At 34.6% G+C, this 27,533-nt stretch overlaps 2 protein-coding genes across 22 annotated transcripts in view; both read left to right on the plus strand.

Annotated features, from left to right (window-relative positions):
- cald1a (caldesmon 1a) overlaps nt 1-4,621 on the plus strand; it is a 61,442-nt gene extending 56,821 nt beyond the window's left edge. For all 6 annotated transcript variants that reach the window (XR_003691584.1, XM_028570083.1, XM_028570085.1 and 3 more), the window contains 2 exons: nt 977-1,013; nt 2,971-4,621. Coding sequence is in view for 5 of the 6 variants with exons in the window: in XM_028570083.1 (XP_028425884.1) it covers nt 977-1,013; nt 2,971-2,984 (51 nt within the window). In the remaining variant the exon portion in view is untranslated. The remainder of the gene's footprint in view (nt 1-976; nt 1,014-2,970) is intronic.
- Nucleotides 4,622-6,116: 1,495 nt separating this feature from the next.
- tnnt2e (troponin T2e, cardiac) overlaps nt 6,117-27,533 on the plus strand; it is a 25,972-nt gene continuing 4,555 nt past the window's right edge. The window contains exons 1-16 of one of the 16 annotated variants that reach the window (XM_028571115.1): nt 6,202-6,232; nt 7,357-7,411; nt 10,275-10,322; nt 10,437-10,444; nt 10,545-10,568; nt 12,754-12,807; nt 13,544-13,561; nt 13,878-13,892; nt 14,785-14,806; nt 14,908-14,968; nt 15,124-15,240; nt 15,324-15,401; nt 16,788-16,901; nt 17,078-17,190; nt 17,399-17,489; nt 18,113-18,188. In XM_028571115.1, coding sequence (XP_028426916.1) covers nt 10,291-10,322; nt 10,437-10,444; nt 10,545-10,568; nt 12,754-12,807; nt 13,544-13,561; nt 13,878-13,892; nt 14,785-14,806; nt 14,908-14,968; nt 15,124-15,240; nt 15,324-15,401; nt 16,788-16,901; nt 17,078-17,190; nt 17,399-17,489; nt 18,113-18,188 — 823 coding nt within the window. In that variant the 5' untranslated portion in view covers nt 6,202-6,232; nt 7,357-7,411; nt 10,275-10,290. Of the gene's footprint in view, nt 6,233-7,111; nt 7,412-10,270; nt 10,323-10,436; nt 10,449-10,544; nt 10,569-12,753; nt 12,808-13,543; nt 13,562-13,877; nt 13,893-14,784; nt 14,807-14,907; nt 14,969-15,123; nt 15,241-15,323; nt 15,402-16,787; nt 16,902-17,077; nt 17,191-17,398; nt 17,490-18,012; nt 18,054-18,112; nt 18,189-27,533 lie in introns of those variants that run through there. The other 15 variants (XM_028571116.1, XM_028571118.1, XM_028571117.1 and 12 more) reach the window with 15 other exon arrangements.

A 27,533-nucleotide genomic window follows, 5' to 3' on the forward strand; every position in this document is an offset into this window, starting at 1 on the left:
AAATTGCACATGCAACTTGGAATGAAGGAATTCAACTTGTAAAGCATGTGTGCCAAATGTTCCAAGTGCTGTAAAATAAAAAGGAGCAAAGAACATATCAACGAAGCCATAGGAAAGCCAATTTTAAAGCATTCCGTCGTTGACTCCATTAACACCCATAACTTGTTAAAGCCGACTCAACAAAACCCAGCAGATTACAGTTCAGTGTAATTTCTGTGTCGTAAAACAACCTTTTACAGTGCGCCTGTTGTCCAACCCTGGGCTGAATGCTTTTCACAAATGGCTGTACACATCACCGCTCCTTTTCTTCTGACGACCACAAATCACTACTCTCAGTCCAGCTTCACTTGACTTTATATTGCCCTAATGGAGAAACTGTTTACAGTATTCTTTATAAGCATGGTGCCTTGCTGAGTTGCACAATGGCCGTTATTATATTATTGAATCACTGTTATATCACCTCACATTTTTAAACAAGTCTGACTTAACCTGACATGAATAAGTTGTCTTATCTTTATTTCTATACATAAAACTGTGTTTTTAGAGCTGCTTAGTAGAAGTGAAACCCCACATTTAAAAAGACCAAGAAGTACTACCTTCCCCATTTACTTTATTATAAACCTTCCTTGCTTGGTAGTAGTGCCAACAGCTGCAGTGCAGACCGGAGGCTGTGGTCCGCCACAGTCAGTAGTTGGGTTGGAGGGCACCAGGCGGTGGTCTGCACTGACGTAAAAAGGGCCCTATTCAGGAAAGGTAGCGGTTAGCAACCTTGTCATTAGCGAATCATGCTAGTATGCTGTGATGTCAGGGAAGGCAAGATGATCAGGATAACGATCGGTGAGGAAGATCTGGATACAGTAGGTTCAAGAGTCTGTATAGTTGGAAGTGTACGATCAAAAGTGGACTGGAGGCTTTGCAGGTATGGTTTGCTAATTATCTGCATCTGTCTTTACCTTCCTGTCTTCATGTTTTGCAGGTGGCAGGCAGAGGGGAGACCAAATCAGTCGCCAATGGTGAGTTTTTACAAGGTGCCAAAAGTGTCAGCTTGTATCTGCAGAGCTAGTGAATACGTACATAGTACATGCATGCAGCAGTTGCAGGATGAACTTGCAACTCCAATATTTCAACTTTTCAGAATCTCTGAAATACTGCATTGTTCTTAGCTTGGCCACAGTGCATTTTTCTAATATTTTTTTTTAGAAACCAACAGACAGGGGATTTTCTTAGTGCTTAATCCTTTAGTTGAAATAAAAACATGGAAATGAGTTGCAAGGTTTTAAAAGTGGCAATATGCTTTTATAAGCATGTAGGCAGCCAACTTGCTGACAGTCTGAAAAAAGGACAAGGACAGACATTTGTCTCCTTTTGAAACTTTTACTGTCATCAGCCAATTCTTTCTTGAGCCAGTGAGCACACAATGTGCATAGAGGTTCAAGATATTCCCACAAGATCCCACCAATATCCATTCAGATCCCTCAACCCACCAGTAGAAGTAGCTAGTGTAATGAAAAGCACATGATCCCTCGCTGGCGTACCATCAGCAAGCCGTTGCAATTGTATTTGTTGGGACAAATGTTCCAGCACTTTAGCAAGATGGTCATTTTTTTCAGATATTGAAGGTGTGGCCTTCTCGTTAAGTGTGTCATCTTGCCCCTGTCTCTTTTGATTTATGTGACACCATGTGTCCCAAAACCAATAACTGGCCCTACTGTATCATAGCCTCCCCTGCAGTCTTTTATAATTTGCTGTTTGGCCTTTTGCACCACAGCATTTTAATGCCACTTTAACATTGCTTGCTATTTTAAAATCAGACGTCAGGGCAGCCTCCTCCACCTTTTGTTCTCCCAGTGGGCAGAAGGGGCTTTTGGCCTTGAGGGATTCTGTACATGTCTGTGTAATGTGTTAGTTGTTCAACGCACAGCATCACGCACACATAAATTTCACCTCTGCAAACCCACTCAACAGCCATCTTGACGCCACTCAAACCTTTCAGCTTTTCCAATTATGTGCACGTCCACTTGCGCTGCTCAGAACACAGTCCTGCCTCTCGTGTTAGAAGTGTTCGAGGCAGTGTTCCAGCCAGGCCGGTTTGTCACATTAATAGCTGGTATGTTGGAGATTAGCACACCATTGCAGTCTGACTCAAATGATGACCGAGGCTTTGTATAGATTTTGTATTTCTTGCTGGCTGCAGCACCTTACAGGCATTTGACACCACATTGGACCACGTACAAGTTAGCATCCTCACACTCTCCACATGCTTGGCTCTAATAGAGATCTTCCAAAATAATGTTCACCATTTTGGAAGTTTAAATCACTGGCTGTACTGAATTTAGAACGATAACGAAAACATTTTTGGCCTCTTGATTCAAAATTAATTATAGCAGTTTGGAAAATGACCAACATACAGACGGACATCGTCAGACTACTAGCATGGATAAGAAGCCTATCTCGATATAAAGACCCATAGTTTTTAGAATGGATATTTATAAGTCTGATTTTGGGTTTATGTTTACTGCCATTTTGTCAGTCTCTTGGAGCCAGCAAATCTAAATTTGAGCAAGTTGTGCGGGGAGTCTGGGTGGAGCTAAAGTAAGCAAGTAGCAAGAAGCACTGTCTAGTAGATCTGTCAATCAAGCAAACACCCTCAAAAATGTCCCTCTCAAAGTTGTTTTCTTGTTAATGGAATAGCAATTTTAAGAATTTTGACACAGAAACAAAAGCAGTAAAATTATTTTGATTCCTTGTTAAAAAGTAAAATAATGAAGAGCTGAGGATCTTGTTACAGTCAACGTTTTATGAAAGCAAGCATCAAGTGGCCTTCAAACTGCACGTTGACTGCATTTAACAGCATGTGGTGTTTGTTGCATTGTCTGACCCTCGGTGTCACAGGGTTAAAGTTATTAACCCACACCTGTCTGCAGACTCCTACTAATACCGCTGATGGACTCGTCTTCTGTCTTTCACCAGGTATGGGGCACTAATGTCTTGAAGGAACCACTGCAGCTGGGGACCACGACAATCCAAGACTCTTCCTTTGACTTTGTCTTAAGAACCAAATAATGATCACATTCCCAAGAGGGACCCCAAGAAAACGGAGGGACAGGAGAGACGCTGTCCAAGCACTGTACCGAAACAGCATCATATTTTTGTACGGTTGCCACGTATATAGTGCCTTTGCACAATGATTTTTGCTTTCTAAAAGAAACAAAATGCTGTGAAATTTGGACAATTGTAATTACTATTACTAATTACTTTATACAATCCTGCCAGGAAGAAAAAAAAATTGTTAAATTTAGATTTTGTTGTACTCCACGCCGACAGTTTTGATAGAGACGGAGTAGATGAGTTAAAAGTTTCCACATTCCAGAGAGATGGTTGAATCAGTTCTCTCCCTCATACAGTACATTTTCCATCTCTTTTTTTATTTATATTTAAAGCAAAAGCTTCACACATTGCTATTTTATTCAACGTTCACCAGTTTCAGGATAGAAATATAAGCACTTAGAATTTAGCTGATTTCACTTTTATTATGTCTTACCAATAGTGCAGCAATGGTCTGAGTAATATATGTTAGCACATGTGATGTTTTGAATATGACCTATCATACTGTATCTTATATAACATCTTTATACTCGTAAACAAGGTATTTTTGTTTTTTTTGTATCCAGAAACTATTCACCAACAGGCAGTTAATTTCGGTGGTGAGGAGTGTTGAATATTCAGAAGGCCATTATGACTTTTATAATCCTTAATGTCATTTTTATTTATGTTTTAATGTGTTTTGTCCTTTTCTATTTCTAGCTGTTTTGTAGCTTTTGTACCTGTTTGATCACTTTAAAATCTTCAGACATTCCTCTTAAAAAGCAGGTGCACAAGGTGCCTTCGTTGTAGGTTTGACAATGTAGGAAATCAGCAAACCAACCCTCTTAAATCTACCTTAACTTCTACTAATTACTAACTTCTTTATTGTCTCTATGCACACTCTTATGCTCAGCGATCATTTTCTAATTGAGGGCATACAAAGTAAAATCAGGGTGCCTAAGCTTAACAATAACAATAATAGTACAATACAAGGATATTTACCACTATGTAAGTCTTTTCGCCTTATGATTGCAATAAAAAAAAAAGTTTGACAGCTGAGGTACAGTACATGATAGCCTCAAAGCAACTCGATCTGATATTAGGACTTATGACGTCTAGAGTAGCACATTCCCTTTCATAGTTTTTGCTTTGATAATAACGGTTTGACGGGGCATTAAATTGATCGATGTTACTGCTCAAAAGTCTGACAATCACATTCCATGGCTCCTAAAAAAGAGCAGGGGAGCTTGACCAAAATATTTTTAAGCGTGATTTAATGTGACAGTTTTGTTTTAATACAGTGGTTTTATAATGCTGTTTGTTTTTTTTACACAACCTTGTGTCCATGTTATGTTTTTTAAAAGTTCTTCTATGTTTAACCAGACACTTGTTTGTGTAGCGCGAAGCCTATGCAAAACATTATCTGTATTCTCTCTAAACGCTCCCAATGTCATACAAGTGGGCAGTTACCAACTGGATGAATGTTTTAAACATTGTACGCTTCACTCAACAGCAATAAAGACATTGAGGTATTCCACATTGTTAAGTTTCCTTCCATAACTCAACCATTCTACTATGGACTACATTATATACTGTATGTGCCCATTGCAGCACATGAGGTTGAAAGAATTGTCTTATTATGGAGCCATGATACTGATAAAATGTAGTACACGGATATCAGACAAGCTTTATGTTTTCCCTTTAACCTCCAGCAGTTAGCACCAATCATTTGATGTAATAAATTAAACCAATTTATTTTTCTCTTCTATTTGTCTTTCACTAGGCCATTTTAGTTTTATTTTACTATGTTTTCCCCATGCCACATTTGCAATTTACTCATGCTACCTTAACTGAAAACCCCAGTGGTGGAAGTATTCAGATCCTTCAGAAGAAGTTATAATACTACACTGTAACAAAAATGTGGGTGGTCAAGGTGCACATGCTGTACATAAAACATTCATACAACAGATACTAGTATAAATATTGATATCCCTGAGAATGTGAACAGAATTTTGACACACTCACACACACACACACACACACTCTCTCTCACTCACTCACTCACTCACTCTCTCTCACACACACACTACCATCAGACCCTATGTTTTGTATTGTCCGTCTCATTCATCAGTCTAATTGCTGAAGAAACAAAAGACTTGTTAAACCTGGCTGTTATTTTATTTTGCAGAATCCTACCATTGCCCCGATAGCTCCTTAGTTGGAACCTATTGTGCAGAGGGTGAGCATGGTCACGTAGAATCTGCTCCGCCTTACTCACAATAAGGTCCATACACAGCTGAGCAGCTGACATCTGGTCACACCACACCCAATGACCCATCTCGCCATACTGACCATGCGCTGCAAACTATTTTGGTCTAGGCTGCACATGTTTCCAAACTCGCAAATCAGACCAAAGGACAGGATACTCTGAAGGACAACCTTGTAAAACAGTTGCAAAATATATTGATCCACATTAAAACTGAACAGTTTACCTTTTCAGTGGCACACTCACCAGTGAGCATATATCAAACTTCAGCTGGTCATCAGTCTCTATCCCTTAGTATCTGTATGTGTTAACTCGTTTGATGGGTTCATTATTAACTTGGATGAGTGGGATTTCTTCTTAACTACGTCTAAAATATATGACCATTCCTTTGTTTTAGTCACATATATTTACTGTAATAAATCCCATAAATGACCCCAATGCGTTATCAGATATTAAGGACGCATGCTAAGTTGAAACACTATCTTTTCTGACAACAACGCTAATGCCAGTATTTTCTCCTTTCCGTTCCGTGACGGAATTTCTGTTTATTTGGCCTGTGTGTTGTTATCATAGATATAAAACAATGGTTGTAACTGTTATTAACTGCCCAGTTTTACAGCCACGCCGGGTTGCCAGATATACCTTTAAGAACGTAAACCCAGCGCGCTACAGCTGTAACGGGAGTACAGCCGTGAAAGCAGCAAACAAACAGGATCAACAGAGATAGATTCTACCCGACCTAAAAAAACGGCATGTTTCTAACAGTTGTGTGGCCAGAGACGTTACAAACCCCGGGTAAATATTGGAGATGTATTTGAAAGATGGAGACAGTTCAGAGTCCAAAAGGACGCTGAGTTGGCTAGCTAATTTCCTCCTGAACAGGTAAGCATTAGCTAGCTAGCTAGCTTCAGGCTAATTTATCACGGCTACAAGGGACGGGCATTTTCTGTCATTTGAACATTTGTGTAGTGACATTGAATTATATAGCTAGAGTACACGAGTTGGTTACTCGCAAAAACAATCGAGATACAGCCAGTAAAGTGATTCCGACTGGTCCTGGCAAACGCCGCCATATTAACCCTGCTATTTAACTGCTAGCTAGCTAGTTACCGGTGCACCAGGCAACCGGTCACGGCTGTTACAACGTGTAGCCTGTTCGGCTGTAGGCGACAACGATGGGTTATTTTAAGCCAAGAGAGGGGGGCTGGAAATCGGGAAGAGAGGATCTTGAGTTTGCAGTGTGTTTAGTGATTTTGGCCGTAATTCTAAATCAATAAAGTGTGTTCAGTCGGATAATTCTAAACAGAGGAAGTGTGTCTGTATGTCGGGTGGAGAGGACAGCGAGGTTGTTGTCTTTTTAGCGGTTCCTACCATACTTCTAAGCCAGAAAAGTGTGCGTGTTAGTTGGGTACAGAGAACGGGCTTTTACGACTAGCCTGCTGGATTCGCTTCAGCAGAAAATCATTAATCCACAAAATAAACCTTGGCTTAACCCCAAGATCTATCGGTTTGCCCACCAGCAGATGGGGGCTGAATAGTGTTAAAAGCACTGTTAAAATTAACAAAACAATCTTCACCAAGCTGTTGGCTTGCCTTATACTGTACTATATTCGGATCTCAGCACAAAGCAGCTACATGCCGTGTCAGTTCTCCAAAGTAACAACAATGAAAAGACTGAAAAGATGTTTTTATCTCCAGCCAAATAATACTTTGAGGTGGAACCATTAATATAATGCATCCATTGGTGGAACTAGTTGTATTTCCAATTTCTGGCCTTGAATGTAACCGATTACGAGGAGCACTTGAAGGCAGCATTCCTCTCCAGGTGTAACTCATCTTCTGCCTCCAACAATAGAACTGACAGTCATAGACAAGACATATGGGCACATGATGGGCAGGGCCAAATCAAGTGTGCTTTTCGGTTGGGGTAGGATGATTGAACTTGTCTCTGTCTGGATGTGAAAGGATCATATCTGAATTTGTTGCTAATCCCATCTCTTCCTCAGGATTATACAGGAGGTAAGATCAGAGCATGACCTCTGGGTGCATGGCAGCAAACAGGTCAGTTAAATGTTGCATTGTATTTTAATTGGCATTCAAGTACAGTTCATATTTTAGAATTTTTAATTAAACTTAAAAGTTGATCAATTTACAGTGAATTCTGGTGACTGAAATAAATAAACCGCCTCAGCATGATCTATCAGCTAGCTGTTACTCATACAAAGTCATGAATGCTGAATTAAATATGCTCAGACGTTGCACAAGTAGACTCTTAAAGCTTTTATGATGGCTTTTCTTTGATGTGTTCTGATCTGAGCAGTGCACATGCTGGTGAAGAAGGTGCTAAGCTCGCCCCTGAGACTGCTGTGTTGGTACAGCAGCATGCTGTGGGCTTCGACTTAATGCTGCCTAATGCCGAAACCAGCACCCTCAACATTCCTGCTGCTGTCAGACTGTGTGTTATTTCACAGTTCCAGCCAGACGGGGACTGACCGCATGCATTTAAGCAAATACACATTTAATACCCCAGCCATTGCAACCCTCATACACTGTGAATTCTTTCTGGGTTTCCAGTCGAAGCTTTTTTTTCAACCAGATGGTCTTCTTCTATTTCTCAGTTTTTTTGTCTTTCCTCGTACTTTCTCCTCTTCACATTTCTCTTTCCTCATCCTTTTGACGTCAGCTGCTCAATCTAATGACAAAAGTAAAAACCACACAGGGACTCCAGGCACCGCAATGTTTGAATTTGAGTATGCATGTAACAGAATTTAAACAGAAGCATGACTTTGAACAGTAACCACATACAGTGAAAGTGTAAATATATATCGTGCAGAGATTGAATGTGCAGCTGTCCCTTTGAAATGACTGAGGAGGGGGGGGGACAGGACCGTAGCCAAGCAGGAGGGAAGGTGGAACTGGGATGTTTTCTTCGTCCCAACATCACCCATTCAACATGTATATTGTATCAAAATATTATAAAAAATCTGGAATAAACTTGTTTTAATGAGTAGGAATGTTTAAAAAGCAAGAAGACAGACTCCTGAGACCTATTCATTGTTATACAAATGTTCCCTGACCAGCAGCTGACGACAAAAATAGCCCATCTGAATATGGGTACTCATTGATTTACTGTGAGTACGGTGAGGTGAGCCAAACCCATTGTCTGGAGGATAAGCTCCACACCTGTTCAAAAGCACACTTTATTATTCTTAAAAATAGACCCTCGCTCTCCCCCAATGTTCAGCCGAGTGACACCGGTTTTTATGATCTTGTGATTTATAAGCTTATGGAAAAAAACAGGGTCCAAGTGTTGTTCTAACATGTAATTGATATGATGTATTTATTTATAGGGGATACCAAAGCCTTATTAAATCCATTTCTGTAACTTTAACCTTGATCCCAAACACCCTAATGTTGTTGCTTTTTAAAGTAGAGGCTAAAAAAAAATTAAGATCAGGAGTTATAATGGGAAAGATTCTGTATGAAATGCATATGAACCTACTTCTGAGAAGCAGATTAAAGGAATAGTTTGACAATTTGGGAAATTTGCTCATTCGCTTTCTTGCGCAGAGTTTGATGAGAAGATGAATGCCACTCTTGTGTCTGTCTGTCTGAATATGAAAGTATAATCAGGAATACGTGACTAGCTTAGCAAAAAGACTCTCAACAGGCAGAAACTGCTAGCAAGGCTCTGTCCAAAGGTAACAAAAATCTGCCTACCAGCAACTCTAAAGCTCACTAAATAACATGTTATATATTGTTTGTTCAATCTGAACAAATTGAAATTTTAAAATAACAAGGGATGGTTTTACAGGGTTTAGGTGCTGGACTTTTTCTTAGGTAGGAACAGAGACTTCCTGCCAATTTCCCACAATATTGAGATTGGTCCAAAACAGAGCAGATATCCTGACTTTTAGTCTAGAGTATGGATCAAGCTCCAAAAACGATGGTTCTTGCATTTCCCATAATGCAAGTCACTAGGATCTTGTATTAGACATCATCAGGGTTCTTTTTTTTCCCCCGAATTGAGAAAGCTCCTCCAGAGCCATTTTACAATTGTTTTCAAAGGTTGAGTAAGACTCCTCATGACAAGTAAACTGATCTTCATGTGTAAAATTGATGGCATGGCCTTTTAGAGAGATAAGGGTTTGAAACTGCAATCAGATCAAATTGTTTCGCTTCTGAAAGTATAAGCATTGACAACATGAATATCGTATAAAATCACACTTGTTTTGATGGACATTTCTCACAGCGTACCACTTCAAAGCCTTCTAAGCACCAGGAAAATTGTTCGAGTGTACATATCTGAGCCAATATGATATGCGTAGCTTCAGATGTCCCTGAAGGACTCGTGCTGGTAGTTTCAGTGCTGTTCAGACTCCAGTCGGCTGCCTGCAGCCTTGATCATTGCCAAGAGGAAATGGCTGAGGATTTAGGCCTGGAGCTGTTTAAAGCCCTGCGCCTCTGCTTTCAGTGCCCATGGTGGAATCATTTCAAATTCTACAATTGCTCCAATCTCTCAGCATGTAGCCAAGGTTTCTTTTCTACTTTTTTTGTAGTAGGTTTTGGTTTAGTTGTTTGTACATATGACAAAAGCATTGAAAGGAGTAGAGAGATACAAACCATCTGTCCGAAATAAATCGCAAGGGCTTGTAAAAACATTAGAGTCGATAAGACAAAATATGAAGAAGACTACACAAATCAGAGCAAGAAAAACCTATATAACCAGCCCTTATTATATTGAGCCCAAGAGAATTAAGCCTGGCGTGTCTGTGTGTGTGTCAGTTCGACAGCTGCATTAAAACTCCTTTTATTATCTCAAAACAAGGAAATCCATTTAAAACGCATGTTATCGTCTGTGTGGTGAACCAAGATGGTGATTCATGATGTGTTGATACATTGTCTGCTTTCCTCTTTGAGGCAGGTAATTGGAATCCGAGATGTCTCAAGAAGAAGAAGTTGTCGAGGAGATGTGAGTACCTTTATTGCATTTTAGTAGCGTCTTAAGTTAAATCAACAGACAGATCTGAGGTGATTTTGATCGATTGATCCAAAAGTTCTCATCTTCACTTCTTCTCTTTTTCAGTGAGGAAGGCAAGTAAGGGTTTGAGAGCATTCACTGTGTTTTTGAAAGCAAAATGTCACTTTCAAGCTTCTGTTGCTAGACGTAGCTGACCTTATTATGTCTGCACAGAGGAAGAAACCCAGCAAGAGGAAGGTAAAGGCTCCTGCATGGCTTCATGTGTGTATCGTCATGCGTGTGTTTCCGGTGTGTCTGCCTGCTCCTGTCAGTGATAGTCTGTTTCTTTTTCTAATTGGTACAATATATCAAGAGTAAAACAATCGGAATGTACAGACATTAAGACAGGAAAGTGAAGGTGTGGGAGGCTAATTTATTTTATCAAATTAACTGTAAGATACGTTGTGGTGGTGTACGTGAAGTGAGGTTTGGTTGGGTAAGTGTGTACCCAGGGTCTGGACTACAAGGAGTTAATAAGTGGTGACCAAACAAAGTTGGTTTCTGTGGTTAGATTTTTGATGGAGGCGGACATGTTTTCCATAGAAATGTAGTGAATTAATAGGTGTGTGTGTGTGTGTGTGTGTGTGTGTGTGTGTGTGTGTGTGTGTGTGTGTGTGTGTGTGTGTGTGTGTGTGTGTGTGTGTGTGTGTGTGTGTGTGTGTGTGTGTGTGTGTGTGTTTCTCTGTTTGAATGTTAACACTTTATTTGCCAACACTGTTCTGTCTAATTATCTGAATTATCTCCATTCCATTTTTAGCACGGCAATGTTTGATTCATGTATATAATTCTGTACTGACAAATGTTGCATGAAAGGTTTTCTAAAGTGGCTGCCAAGTCAAAATTTTACTCATTCTGATCAAATTGTATATATGATTTAAAATACATATATTGCGTTTTATTTTTTTTTCTTCGTGTTATAATGCATGCCAGTATTTGGTCAAAAGCATTGTGATATTCCATAAAAACCTATATTCAGCATCAGTGGTGAAAAGTGACTATCAAGTTAAATTAGATTGTTTGTTTGAGTATTTCCATTTTAATGTTTATATTTTTACTTCACTACATTTCAGAGGGAAATATATCTACAGTATATTTGACAGCTTTAGTTTCTAACAATACAGTGTTAAAGGAAGATGAGAAGACATGAAAGTGGTATCCATCTAACTCTTGACAAGAGAATAAGTGAATTTCCCAAAATGCCAAACTATTCCTTTTTAAAGATGATAGGGTAACATTGGTTCTTTGTCTAGGAGTTGCTAGCAAAAGAGATTTTCTGCCCTAAACCATACAGCCATACAACCTTCTTTTATTATTGTTAAACAGTTATACCGTACATATTGTTTATTTATGATATTGTTTGTTTTACATTTATTGTTTATTTCCTTTTATTATGCACCATCCACCAAGGCAAATTCCTTTTCAATTGTTACTTTGCAATTTATCCTTTTCTGATACTGGTTTACCTATAAACTTCTCAGATAGTTTGACTAAATAACTGTTCAAGATTTAGTAAGGTACTTATAATTCTCTACTTATAAAAAGTAATTCTCCTTACTTAAAAATCATTTTGCACAAAAAGCAAAGATTACAGTCCAAATAAATCAATACAAATTTCAATTTGTGTAGCAGACCTTTTGTTTTGTTTTCCATTAATCATCTCCCAACCCCTCAGATTTATCATGGGACATTTAGCTGATAATACTTCTGGACTTTAATTAAGTAGGATCTTGACTTTTACTACTGCTGTATTGGTACTTTTACTTAAGTAAAGGATCAGAGTACTTCTTACACCACTGATTAGCAGTGGTGATACAAAATAATTTATATGACAAAGGAAACCGAAAGTATGTTTGTTCCTGTTATGTGTTTAGATTTTTGCTTTGATTTCTGACACGTTACAAACGGTTCACAGGCTCTGGCTGTGAACCAAGATCACTTTAGCTTTGGTCAGAATGTCAGCGATCAGCATTGGTTTCAGTTCATCCCAAGAGATAATATCACAGTGCTCAGAGTTTGACCAAATCCCAGCCTCAAGCTGTTTACCTCTGTCTCATTGATCCACTAATCTTGTTCACTCAGTCATGGAGATGCTGAAAGAAGGTTTGTATGACTTATTTTTGTCCATAAATATTTGTGTGTGTGTGTGTGTGTGTGTGTGTGTGTGTGTGTGTGTGTGTGTGTGTGTGTGTGTGTGTGTGTGTGTGTGTGTGTGTGTGTGTGTGTGTGTGTGTGTGTGTGTGTGTGTGTGTGTGTGTGTGTGTGTGTGTGTGTGTGTGTGTGTGTGTGTGTGTGTGTGTGTGTGTGGTACCATGTCTTCTTTAGTCATGTCATGTTTTTTGTCCAACAATAACAAAATCTGCCTTCAATAATTCTTGTTATATAGATATGGATGTCAAAGTTGAGGTTGAAGTGGAAAAACCTGCACCTCAAGTTGAAGGTAATTCTCCTCTTTAAATATTATGCGCCATTATAATTCCATCCCTGTTTTTACAAAGCATAATGTATTTACATAGAAAAAAAAGCTAAGATTGAATGTTTCACTTGATATTATACTAGTTGTTTGCGTAGTAATCAGTACTGCTCATAGTATGGCTTGTGCCATCATAAATATTACATATATACATATTTTATATTAATAACACACTGACTCGGTATACACTCCTTTGCTTTCCACCTGCACACTGCAGTAGAATTTCTTTTCACCTCATTTACTTCTGCACTATTAATTTACCTAATATCAATATTAGTTTTTCTTTGTTCACTAATCACTAATATGTTCAGCAGGCAAGGAGCCGCTTGCTGAGTTAGTATTTGATGAATTCATTTCATAATGAATTTGTAAAATTCTCTACTCAGACAAAATAATTGTTTGCATGCAAGTAAAACTGAGCACTGATTATTGTTTAGATCGTAGCTGTTTTCATGCATTTACTGACAGAATGTTGACATTTTAGAGTTTTAACATGACTGAAACATTTCAGTTAATGATCTGCAAATTAAGACCTCATTTTTTTTTTTTTATCAAATCATATGTACTGTGCATGTCTTGCTTATTTTATGAGTGCAACGAAAGGTTGTCATATAATAGTTTCAGCATTTCCCCGGACAATTGTAAACATTGTTTGACAATGTGACACATTTAATTATATTTTCATTATTTCACTCCACCTTAGAACCTCCTACGGCAGAAGGTAAGTACCTTTTTCTACTTTTATGTTCTATTCTAATATAATATATACAATTATATATTTTTCAATGGCTTAAGTGTTCTGTTCGATGGTCCAGCGCCCACAAATATATTGTATACAAAGATGAGTCAAGCTAATTTTGTTTTAAACTAAGCCATCTCTTATCTTTTTTAACTTCAGTGTATTTTGCTGAATCATTAGGTGACTCATTGTGACTAAGCCATGTCATGAACATTTACTGATTAGCTTTTCTCCATTTCTTGCATTGATTACGATCACTGCCGCTAATCAACTGCCTGTTCACCTTACTTTCACAAAGAGCCTGCAGAAGAAGGTGAAGCAAAGTCTCTCTGTTTAAACTTGCATGCATGGTGTGACTAAATAACACTATATTGTTCTGATTTGTGCATCCCAGCATGTTTGACAGTCATTTAGCTGGGGCAAGAAGACCTTAGTTCTGAGATATATGTGGGAAATAGTAATAGAAACTTTCAATCCTTTTAATTCCCTGTTACGGATGAATTCAAATGTGGTGTAATATTTTCCCTTACGCCTCAATATTTATTCTGATAACACACTTTTGCAAAAGATATGCCTTCATTGTCTGAAAGTAAAGCTAAGCTTTCATGGCTTGAACCCCTCGAGTACTTGCAACAACCCAATATGACAAGGCATACAGAAACTGTTTTGACTTTCTATTTCTCCTTCAGACAGGCAAAAAAAGTTTTTTATGTCAAAATATATGAAGTACATATCTTACCTGAGTGATAGAGTATTTCCAAATAATAAATAAACATAAACCTATCTCTGCCAGCTGATGCACTAACATGTCCCTATGTCCGGATGTCTGGAAAACAGCACTGTACAACACAGGATTCAGACAGTTCATATGTTTTTTTATAACAAAAGGGATTATTAACTTACTGGTATGAACAGAATTTAGCAAGATTTCTTGTTCTAGTACTTTTGTTTGGTGTGTGTGTGTGTGTGTGTGTGTGTGTGTGTGTGTGTGTGTGTTGAGTGCGTGAACACTGTCATTTTAATCTACTGAAGATCAAACTGTTTGACATATCAGTAGTGAATTTTAAACTACAAATATATTGATGCTGTTAAGATTCATATTTTAGTCTGGAAAAACTAAACGTATAAAACAAATATAACTTATTATAACTTAAAAATATAAACGAGTTTGATTGTAACTGATTATCCTTTCTTTATTATAATAGATGACTCCAAACCCAAACCAAAGTAAGTATTTTGTCAAGTAATTTTTAATCTGTATACATCAACCAACTAGTGGTTAACTTGTCATTTAAAGTTCTTATTCTAAACCATATATGTTATTTTAGGGCATTTGTTCCGGTTATAGCTGTGCCGAAGATACCCGATGGGGACAAAGTTGACTTTGATGTAAGTGATTGATTCGAAATATAAGCACAATTACTTGTAATAATTTGTCTGTGGAGGTGTTTGCGTTTTGTCATTGTATTGTGCTGACTGAAAATGCAGCCACTGAAGGTCCTCATAAGTATGTTAATACAAACAATGTGTGTCTTTAACTGCAGGATATCCACAGGAAGCGTCAGGAGAAGGATCTGACCGAGCTCACGTCTCTGATCGAGGCCCACTTCATTCAGAGGAAGAAGGACGAGGAGGAGCTCATTGCTCTTGTTAACAGGATTGTAAGTCTTTCAGGAAAGCGTGCCAGATCAGGAGTGTTGCACCACCCAGCAAACAATTTGTGTGTGTGTGTGTGTGTGTGCAGGAGAAGCGTCGCACTGAGAGGGCTGAACAGCAGAGGATCCGTTCTGAGCAGGAGAAGGAGAGGCAGGCTCGTGTTGTTGTGAGTCTGCTCATCACATCTGTTTCAGGACATGACCCCACATATAATAATTAAAGAATTTCCTGTAACAAATAACTGACTGACTCTCTAGTTTCACCTTGCTTCCTTAATACAATTAAGATGTCAGGCCTGCTGTGGAATCTTCCCTGATGAATATACATTCTTAAACAACAGAGAGCCAATACTCTTTCCTTGTTCTTTTCTCTCTTTGCCATTTCTGCTTTGACATACAGTACTGTGCAAAAGTCTTAGGCAGGTGTGTAAAAAATGCTGTAAACTAAGAATGCTTTAAAAGATTTAAATAATGATTGTTTATTTTTATCAATGTACAAAATGCAAAATGAGTGACCAAAAAAACCTCTAAATCACATCAATATTTGGTGTTAGTACCCTTTGCCTTCAATACAGCATCAATTCTTATTGGTAGACTTGCAAACAGTCAGGGAACGTTGAGGGTTGTAGACGCAGTGGTCGGCCAAGGAAACTATGAAAAATCATCAAGCTTATTTCCCTTCGAAATCGCAGTGATCGATAGCAGTGCTATCAGCTCAGAACTGGCAGAAACCAGTGGGACCCAGGTACACCCATCTATTGTCCGGAGAAGTCTGGCCAGAAGTGGTCTTCATGGAAGAGTTGCAGCCAAAAAGCCATACCTCCGACATTGAAACAAGTGTCTGGGATAACATGAAGAGACAGAAGGATTTGAGGAAGCCTACATCCACAGACGATCTGTGGTTAGTTCTCCAAGATGTTTGGAACAACCTACCTGCTGAGTTCCTTCAAAAACTGTGTGCAAGTGTACCTAGAAGAATTGATGCTGTCTTGAAGGCAAAGGGTGGTCACACCAAATATTGATTTGATTTAGATTTCTCTTCTGTTCATTCTCTGCATTTTGTTAATTGTTGAAAATAAACTATTAACACTTCCATTTTTGAAAGCATTCTTAGTTTACAGCATTTTTTCATACCTGCCTAAAGCTTTTGCACAGTACTGTATATAAATACTGGCCCATGGTGCTTTACAGTATGAGTGTACTTGGTGCAGTTTACTGATGTCATATTACACAATTGCCAGCTCAGATGACATAGATTTTGATCAGCTTGAAGTCTTAGCCTTTGGGGGACTAATTTCTTCGTGTCGTCTGTGGCAAATAATTCAGCATACTTTTCTTTAAAGCTGCTATAATAACAATGGGTCAAATGATGTAATTTGAGTGGAGTCGCTCATAGTTATGTACCTACAGGGAACTATCAACCAACTCTGCATCTCCCATCAGCTCTACTGATCTTAGTAGCACATTTTAGCTCATTGTTTTGTTTACCTTCAACTTTAGCGTCACCATTTTGTTTCATTGTCACGCGTAACCATCATGTGCAATCGGTACAGGAAGAAAAGGAGAGGAAGGAGATGGAGGAGGCACGTAAGAAGCAGGATGATGATGCCAAGAAGAAGAAGGCTCTGACAAACATCACTCAGCAGTATGGTGGTGTCCAACAGAGGGTCAGTCATCACACATTGATACACAGGAAAACTGTTTCGCAGAGTCAATGACATGTAAACAACCCTCGCTGAGATAAATGACAGAAGACAAAGACTGTTATAATAGGACAGACTTTGTGGCCTCTTTGATATTTTCTTTTTTGTATTCATTCAACACTTCCACTTGGATTATCCAGCAAGAAGGAAAGAAGGGAGCCAAGAAGCAGACTGAGAGAGAGAAGAAAAAGAAGATCCTGGCTGACAGAAGGAAGCCTCTCAACATCGACCATCTCCCTGAGGACAAAGTGAAGTAAGGATACTATGTTTTTACTAGCAGTCACTGTTCACAGTTCTGTAGACAGGCTAATATCCACATCTACGGCCTGATGCAGGAGATTTGTTTGTTGATAAACTGCCATCTACTTAACCATTCTCTGTATAATTTTTAGAGTTTTACAGTTTTTTTTATGGCCTTTTTAGTTTTCTGTTTCTGAAACACTCTGGTTTTTGCTCTAAAGGGAGAAGTCCAATGAGTTGTGGCAGTGGCTGATGACGCTGGAGGCTGAGAAGTTTGACCTCACCGAGAAACTGAAGAGACAGAAATATGAGGTAAGTACTTTGCCTCAATGTCACATCCATACAGGGATAGTAGTATACAGTTGTTAAAACATGATAAAATACATGACACACTGGTATTGTATCGGTACACGGTATCGGCCGATACGCAAGTTCAGGTATCAGAATCAGTATCGGGAAGAAAAAAATAGTATCGCTGTTTCCTGTAAGCTAAACTAATGGGCTGCTGGCACCAGCTACATATTTAACAGGCTGACATGAGAGGGGTATAACTCTTCTTTTCAAATTCTAGGCTGTAATGTGTTTTATTAAAAGAAAATCCTATGATGTGGCTCTAAAGCCACAGACTACCTACAATATATTTACTACTTAACCTGATTTTATATACTATGTTAATTTAGCGCATGGGATAAAATGATAATGACAAACACTGCAAATTGATGGTACATAGCCTAGAGCCCTGAAAAAGGCACAGAATATGAAAGCTGAACAGGTATGTATTATGCAAGGCTGTCCTGAGGGCGCCTGTCTAAAATGAATGTGGCTTGACTTCCAGATCAATGTACTCCAGTCCCGAATCAATGAGCAGCAAAAGTTGTGAGTAACTGTTAATGAGGAGTGTGAACCTCTTGCTTGTTGTGTATTTTTGCTGTCAGTGTGTTGAAGGGCCTAAAACCGATCCTCGGACATGGCAGCAGGAACAAAGCTGGGTGACTACAATGCAAACAGAAGGTGAAACTAGTAGTGTGTGTTAATGGTGTAACCTGCATGAAACTGCCATGTGGTTGTTAAATATAGCAAGAGAAGTCCCAAAAGTCAAGAATTCTATTACTGCAGCTAGTCCGTTTTACCTTAATGATCGGACGACTCTGCAAAAGAAGTTCTTGCCCTGCTGAGCTCTTCTTTAGGGCAACATGGTCCACTATTTGGCTCAGCTGGTGTCTGCCTGTCTCTGCTGTTGCTCCTGTGCTTAGCAAGTCCTCCATGTTTGTCCCCCAACAGAACAATCAGCTCCTGGCTCATATTTTTATCACTTTTTTGGACATACTATACTATTGGCTTTTTATCATTTTAGTTTTCTAAAAGCTATACTATGGTATTTTTTATCACTTTTTCAACATACTATACTATGGCTTTTTTATCACTTTATTCAACATACTATACTATGGCTTTTTTATCACTTTATTTGACATACTATACTATGGCTTTTTATACTATGGATTTATTATCACTATATTTGAAATACTATAGATTTTTTATCACTTTTTTGGACATACTATACTATGGCTTTTTTATCACTTTATTCGACATACTATACTATGGCTTTTTTATCACTTTATTCGACATACTATACTATGGCTTTTTAATCACTTTTTTCGACATACTATACTATGGCTTTTTTATCACTTTATTCGACATACTATACTATGGCTTTTTTATCACTTTATTCGACATACTATACTATGGCTTTTTATCACTTTTTTCAACATACTATACTATGGCTTTATTATCACTATATTCAACATACTATACTATGGCTTTTTTATCACTTTTTCGACATACTATACTATGGCTTTTTTTTATCACTTTATTCGACATACTATACTATGGCTTTTTATCACTTTATTCGACATACTATACTATGGCTTTTTATCACTTTTTTCAACATACTATACTATGGCTTTTTTTATCACTTTATTTGACATACTATACTATGGCTTTTTATCACTTTTTTTCGACATACTATACTATGGCTTTTTTATACTCACTTTTTTCACTTTATTAACATACTATACTATGCTTTTTTTATCACTTTATTCGACATACTATACTATGGCTTTTTTATCACTATATTTGAGATAATATACTATGGCTTTTTGATCACTTTTTTCGACATACTTTTTTATCACTTCATTCAACATACTATACTATGGCTTTTTTATCACTTTATTCGACATACTATACTATGGCTTTCAACATACTACTATGGCTTTTTTATCACTTTATTCGACATACTATACTATGGCTTTTTTTATCACTTTATTTGACATACTATACTATGGCTTTTTTATCACTTTATTCAACATACTATACTATGGCTTTTTTATCACTTTATTCAACATACTATACTATGGCTTTTTTTATCACTTTATTCAACATACTATACTATGGCTTTTTATCACTTTTTCAACATACTATACTATGGCTTTTTTATCACTTTATTCAACACATATATATGGCTTGGCTTTTTCAACATACTATACTATGGCTTTTTTATCACTTTCAACATACTATACTATGGCTTTTTATCACTTTATTCGACATACTATACTATGGCTTTTTTTATACTTTTCGACATACTATACTATGGCTTTTTTATCACTTTTTCGACATACTATACTATGGCTTTTTATCACTTTATTTGACATACTATACTATGGCTTTTTATCACTTTATTCGACATACTATACTATGGCTTTTTTATCACTTTATTCAACATACTATACTATGGCTTTTTATCACTTTATTCAACATACTATACTATGGCTTTTTATCACTTTATTTGACATACTATACTATGGCTTTTTATCACTTTTTTCGACATACTATACTATGGCTTTTTATCACTTTATTCAACATACTATACTATGGCTTTTTTATCACTTTATTTGACATACTATACTATGGCTTTTTTATCACTTTATTCGACATACTATACTATGGCTTTTTTTATCACTTTATTCAACATACTATACTATGGCTTTTATCACTTTATTCAACATACTATACTATGGCTTTTTATCACTTTATTCGACATACTATACTATGGCTTTTTTATCACTTTATTCGACATACTATACTATGGCTTTTTTATCACTTTATTCAACATACTATACTATGGCTTTTTTATCACTTTTTCAACATACTATACTATGGCTTTTACTATACTATGGCTTTTTTATCACTTTATTCGACATACTATATACTTTTATACTTTATTACTATACTATTTTTTTATCACTTTTTCAACATACTATACTATGGCTTTTTTATCACTTTATTCAACATACTATACTATGGCTTTTTTATCACTTTATTCGACATACTATACTATGGCTTTTTATCACTTTTTCGACATACTATACTATGGCTTTTTATCACTTTATTCAACATACTATACTATGGCTTTTTATCACTTTATTTGACATACTATACTATGGCTTTTTATCACTTTATTCAACATACTATACTATGGCTTTTTATCACTTTATCAACATACTATACTATGGCTTTTTATCACTTTATACATACTATACTATGGCTTTTTTATCACTTTATTCAACATACTACTATACTTTATGGCTTTTTTATACTATGGCTTTTTATCATTTGAACATACTATACTATGGCTTTTTTATCACTTTATTCGACATACTATACTATGGCTTTTTATCCCTTTATTCAACATACTATACTATGGCTTTTTATCACTTTATTCGACATACTATACTATGGCTTTTTATCACTTTATTCAACATACTATACTATGGCTTTTTTTTTATCACTTTTTTCGACATACTATACTATGGCTTTTTATCACTTTATCGACATACTATACTATGGCTTTTTATCACTTTTCGACATACTATACTTATGGCTTTTTATCACTTTATTCGACATACTATACTATGGCTTTTTTTTATCACTTTATTCGACATACTATACTATGGCTTTTTATCACTTTATTCAACATACTATACTATGGCTTTTTATCACTTTATTCGACATACTATACTATGGCTTTTTTATCACTTTATTCAACATACTATACTATGGCTTTTTTTATCACTTTATTCGACATACTATACTATGGCTTTTTATCACTTTATTCGACATACTATACTATGGCTTTTTTATCACTTTATTCAACATACTATACTATGGCTTTTTTATCACTTTATTCAACATACTATACTATGGCTTTTTTATCACTTTATTCGACATACTATACTATGGCTTTTTATCACTTTATTCGACATACTATACTATGGCTTTTTTTATCACTTTATTCGACATACTATACTATGGCTTTTTTATCACTTTATTCAACATACTATACTATGGCTTTTTTATCACTTTATTCGACATACTATACTATAGATTTTTTTATCACTTTATTCAACATACTATACTATGGCTTTTTATATCACTTTTTCAACATACTATACTTTGGCTTTTTTATCATTTTTTTCGACATACTATACTATGGCTTTTTATCACTTTTTTCGACATACTATACTATGGCTTTTTATCACTTTATTCGACATACTATACTATGGCTTTTTATCACTTTTTTCGACATACTATACTATGGCTTTTTATCACTTTATTCAACATACTATACTATGGCTTTTTTATCACTTTTTTCGACATACTATACTATGGCTTTTTTTTATCACTTTATTCGACATACTATACTATGGCTTTTTATCACTTTTTTCGACATACTATACTATGGCTTTTTTTTTATCTTTTATTTTATTCAACATACTATACTATGGCTTTTTATCACTTTATTCGACATACTATACTATGGCTTTTTTCAACATACTATACTATGGCTTTTTATCACTTTATTCGACATACTATACTATGGCTTTTTTTATCACTTTATTCGACATACTATACTATGGCTTTTTTATCACTTTATTCGACATACTATACTATGGCTTTTTTCAACATACTATACTATGGCTTTTTTATCACTTTATTCAACATACTATACTATGGCTTTTTATCACTTTATTCAACATACTATACTATGGCTTTATTATTCGACATACTATACTATCACTTTATTCGACATACTATACTATGCTTTTTTTTATCACTTTTTCATACTATACTATACTATGGCTTTTTTATCACTTTTTTTCGACACTATACTATACTATCACTTTTCAACATCTATACTATGGCTTTTTATCACTTTTTCAACATACTATACTATGGCTTTTTTATCACTTTTTCAACATACTATACTATGGCTTTTTATCACTTTATTCGACATACTATACTATGGCTTTTTTATCACTTTATTCAACATACTATACTATGGCTTTTTATCACTTTATTCAACATACTATACTATGGCTTTTTTTATCACTTTTTTCAACATACTATACTATGGCTTTTTTTATCACTTTTTGACATACTATACTATGGCTTTTTTTATCACTTTATTCGACATACTATACTATGGCTTTTTATCACTTTATTCAACAACATACTATATGGCTTTTTATGGCTTTTTTATCACTTTTTTCAACATACTATACTATGGCTTTTTTATCACTTTATTCAACATACTATACTATGGCTTTTTTTATCACTTTTTTGGACATGCTATACTATGGCTTTTTTTATCACTTTATTCGACATACTATACTATGGCTTTTTTATCACTTTATTCGACATACTATACTATGGCTTTTTATCACTTTATTCGACATACTATACTATGGCTTTTTTTATCACTTTATTCAACATACTATACTATGGCTTTTTTATCACTTTATTCGACATACTATACTATGGCTTTTTTATCACTTTTTTGGACATGCTATACTATGGCTTTTTTTTATACTTTGACATACTATACTATGGCTTTTTTATCACTTTTTTCAACATACTATACTATGGCTTTTTTATCACTTTATTTGACATACTATACTATGGCTTTTTATCACTTTTTTCGACATACTATACTATGGCTTTTTTTATCACTTTATTCGACATACTATACTATGGCTTTTTATCACTTTATTCGACATACTATACTATGGCTTTTTTTTATCACTTTATTCAACATACTATACTATGGCTTTTTTTTATCACTTTATTCGACATACTATACTATGGCTTTTTTTTTATCACTTTATTCAACATACTATACTATGGTTTTTTTATCACTTTTTTCAACATACTATACTATGGCTTTTTTATCACTTTATTCGACATACTATACTATGGCTTTTTATCACTTTATTCGACATACTATACTATGGCTTTTTATCACTTTATTCAACATACTATACTATGGCTTTTTTATCACTTTATTCGACATACTATACTATGGCTTTTTTATCACTTTATTCGACATACTATACTATGGCTTTTTATCACTTTTTCGACATACTATACTATGGCTTTTTATCACTTTATTCAACATACTATACTATGGCTTTTTTTATCACTTTATTCAACATACTATACTATGGCTTTTTTATCACTTTTTTGGACATGCTATACTATGGCTTTTTTATCACTTTCAACATACTATACTATACTATTTTTTTATCTTTATTCGACATACTATACTATGGCTTTTTTATCACTTTATTCAACATACTATACTATGGCTTTTTTATCACTTTATTCAACATACTATACTATGGCTTTTTTTATCACTTTATTCGACATACTATACTATGGCTTTTATCACTTTATTCAACATACTATACTATGGCTTTTTATCTTTTTATACTATTTTTTATCAACATACTATACTATACTATGGCTTTTTATCACTTTATTCAACATACTATACTATGGCTTTTTATCACTTTTTCGACATACTATACTATGGCTTTTTTTATCACTTTTTGACATATTCAACATACTATACTATGGCTTTTTATCACTTTATTTGACATACTATACTATGGATTTTTTTTATCACTTTATTCAACATACTATACTATGGCTTTTTATCACTTTATTCGACATACTATACTATGGCTTTTTTTATCACTTTATTCAACATACTATACTATGGCTTTTTATCACTTTTTCGACATACTATACTGGCTTTTTATGGCATACTATACTATTTTTTATCACTTTATTCGACATACTATACTATGGCTTTTTATCACTTTTTTTCAACATACTATACTATGGCTTTTTTTTATCACTTTATTCAACATACTATACTATGGCTTTTTTTATCACTTTTTTTGACATACTATACTATAATTTTTTTATCACTTTATTCTACATACTATACTATGGCTTTTTTATCACTTTATTCGACATACTATACTATGGCTTTTTTATCACTTTATTCAACATACTATACTATGGCTTTTTATCACTTTATTCAACATACTATACTATGGCTTTTTTTATCACTTTATTCGACATACTATACTATACTTTTTTATCACTTTTTTCGACATACTATACTATGGCTTTTTATCACTTTATTCAACATACTATACTATGGCTTTTTATCACTTTATTCGACATACTATACTATGGCTTTTTTATCACTTTATTCGACATACTATACTATGGCTTTTTTTATCACTTTATTCAACATACTATACTATGGCTTTTTATCACTTTATTCGACATACTATACTATGGCTTTTTATCACTTTTTCGACATACTATACTATGGCTTTTTATCACTTTTTCGACATACTATACTATGGCTTTTTTATCACTTTATTCGACATACTATACTATGGCTTTTTTATCACTTTATTCGACATACTATACTATGGCTTTTTTATCACTTTATTCGACATACTATACTATGGCTTTTTATCACTTTATTCAACATACTATACTATGGCTTTTTATCACTTTATTCAACATACTATACTATGGCTTTTTTTATCACTTTTTGGACATACTATACTATGGCTTTTTTTTTATCATGGCTTTTTATCACTTTATTCGACATACTATACTATGGCTTTTTATCACTTTATTCAACATACTATACTATGGCTTTTTTATCACTTTATTCGACATACTATACTATGGCTTTTTTATCACTTTATTCGACATACTATACTATGGCTTTTTTATCACTTTATTCAACATACTATACTATGGCTTTTTATCACTTTATTCGACATACTATACTATGGCTTTTTATCACTTTATTCAACATACTATACTATGGCTTTTTATCACTTTTTTCGACATACTATACTATGGCTTTTTTTTACTATACTTTGGCTTTTTTACATACTATACTATACTATAGATTTTTTTATCACTTTTTTCGACATACTATACTATGGCTTTTTTATCACTTTATTCAACATACTATACTATGGCTTTTTTATCACTTTATTCGACATACTATACTATGGCTTTTTTTTTATCACTTTATTCAACATACTATACTTTTTATCACTTTATTTTACTATACTATCACTTTTATCACTTTACATACATATACTATGGCTTTTTTATCACTTTATTCAACATACTATACTATGGCTTTATTATCACTATATTTGAGATAATATACTATAGCTTTTTGATAACTTTTTTCGACATACTATACTATGGCTTTTTTATCACTTTATTCGACATACTATACTATGGCTTTTTTTTTATCACTTTATTCGACATACTATACTATGGCTTTTTATCACTTTATTCAACATACTATACTATGGCTTTTTATCACTTTATTCAACATACTATACTATGGCTTTTTTATCACTTTATTCAACATACTATACTTTTTGGCTTTTTATCACTTTTTTTTCAACATACTATACTATATGGCTTTTTATCACTTTATTGACATACTATACTATGGCTTTTTTATCACTTTATTCAACATACTATACTATGGCTTTTTATCACTTTATTCAACATACTATACTATGGCTTTTTTATCACTTTATTCGACATACTATACTATGGCTTTTTTTATCACTTTATTCGACATACTATACTATGGCTTTTTTATCACTTTTTTCGACATACTATACTATGGCTTTTTTATCACTTTATTTGACATACTATACTATGGCTTTTTTTATCACTTTATTCGACATACTATACTATGGCTTTTTTCGACATACTATACTATGGCTTTATTATCACTTTATTCAACATACTATACTATGGCTTTTTTATCACTATATTTGAAATACTATACTATAGATTTTTTATCACTTTTTTGGACATGCTATACTATGGCTTTTTTATCACTTTATTCGACATACTATACTATGGCTTTTTTATCACTTTATTCGACATACTATACTATGGCTTTTTAATCACTTTTTCGACATACTATACTATGGCTTTTTATCACTTTATTCAACATACTATACTATGGCTTTTTATCACTTTATTCGACATACTATACTATGGCTTTTTATCACTTTTTTCGACATGTTATACTATGGCTTTTTATCACTTTATTCAACATACTATACTATGGCTTTTTTATCACTTTATTCAACATACTATACTATGGCTTTTTTATCACTTTATTCAACATACTATACTATGGCTTTTTTTATCACTTTATTCAACATACTATACTATGGCTTTTTTATCACTTTATTCAACATACTATACTATGGCTTTTTTATCACTTTTTTTCAACATACTATACTATGGCTTTTTATCACTTTATTCAACATACTATACTATGGCTTTTTATCACTTTATTCAACATACTATACTATGGCTTTTTATCACTTTTTCGACATACTATACTATGGCTTTTTATCACTTTATTCGACATACTATACTATGGCTTTTTTTTTTATTCTATACTATGGCTTTTTATCACTTTATTCGACATACTATACTATGGCTTTTTTATCACTTTATTCAACATACTATACTATGGCTTTTTTTATCACTTTATTCAACATACTATACTATGGCTTTTTTTTTTATCACTTTATTCGACATACTATACTATGGCTTTTTTTTATCACTTTATTCAACATACTATACTATGGCTTTTTATCACTTTATTCAACATACTATACTATGGCTTTTTTTATCACTTTATTCGACATACTATACTATGGCTTTTTTTATCACTTTATTCAACATACTATACTATGGCTTTTTTTATCACTTTTTACTATAACATACTTTTTCGACATACTATACTATGGCTTTTTATCACTTTATTCGACATACTATACTATGGCTTTTTTATCACTTTATTCAACATACTATACTATGGCTTTTTATCACTTTATTCAACATACTATACTATGGCTTTTTATCACTTTA

This window comes from Perca flavescens, chromosome 23, assembly GCF_004354835.1.
Source record: "Perca flavescens isolate YP-PL-M2 chromosome 23, PFLA_1.0, whole genome shotgun sequence".
Lineage (NCBI taxonomy): Eukaryota > Metazoa > Chordata > Actinopteri > Perciformes > Percidae > Perca > Perca flavescens.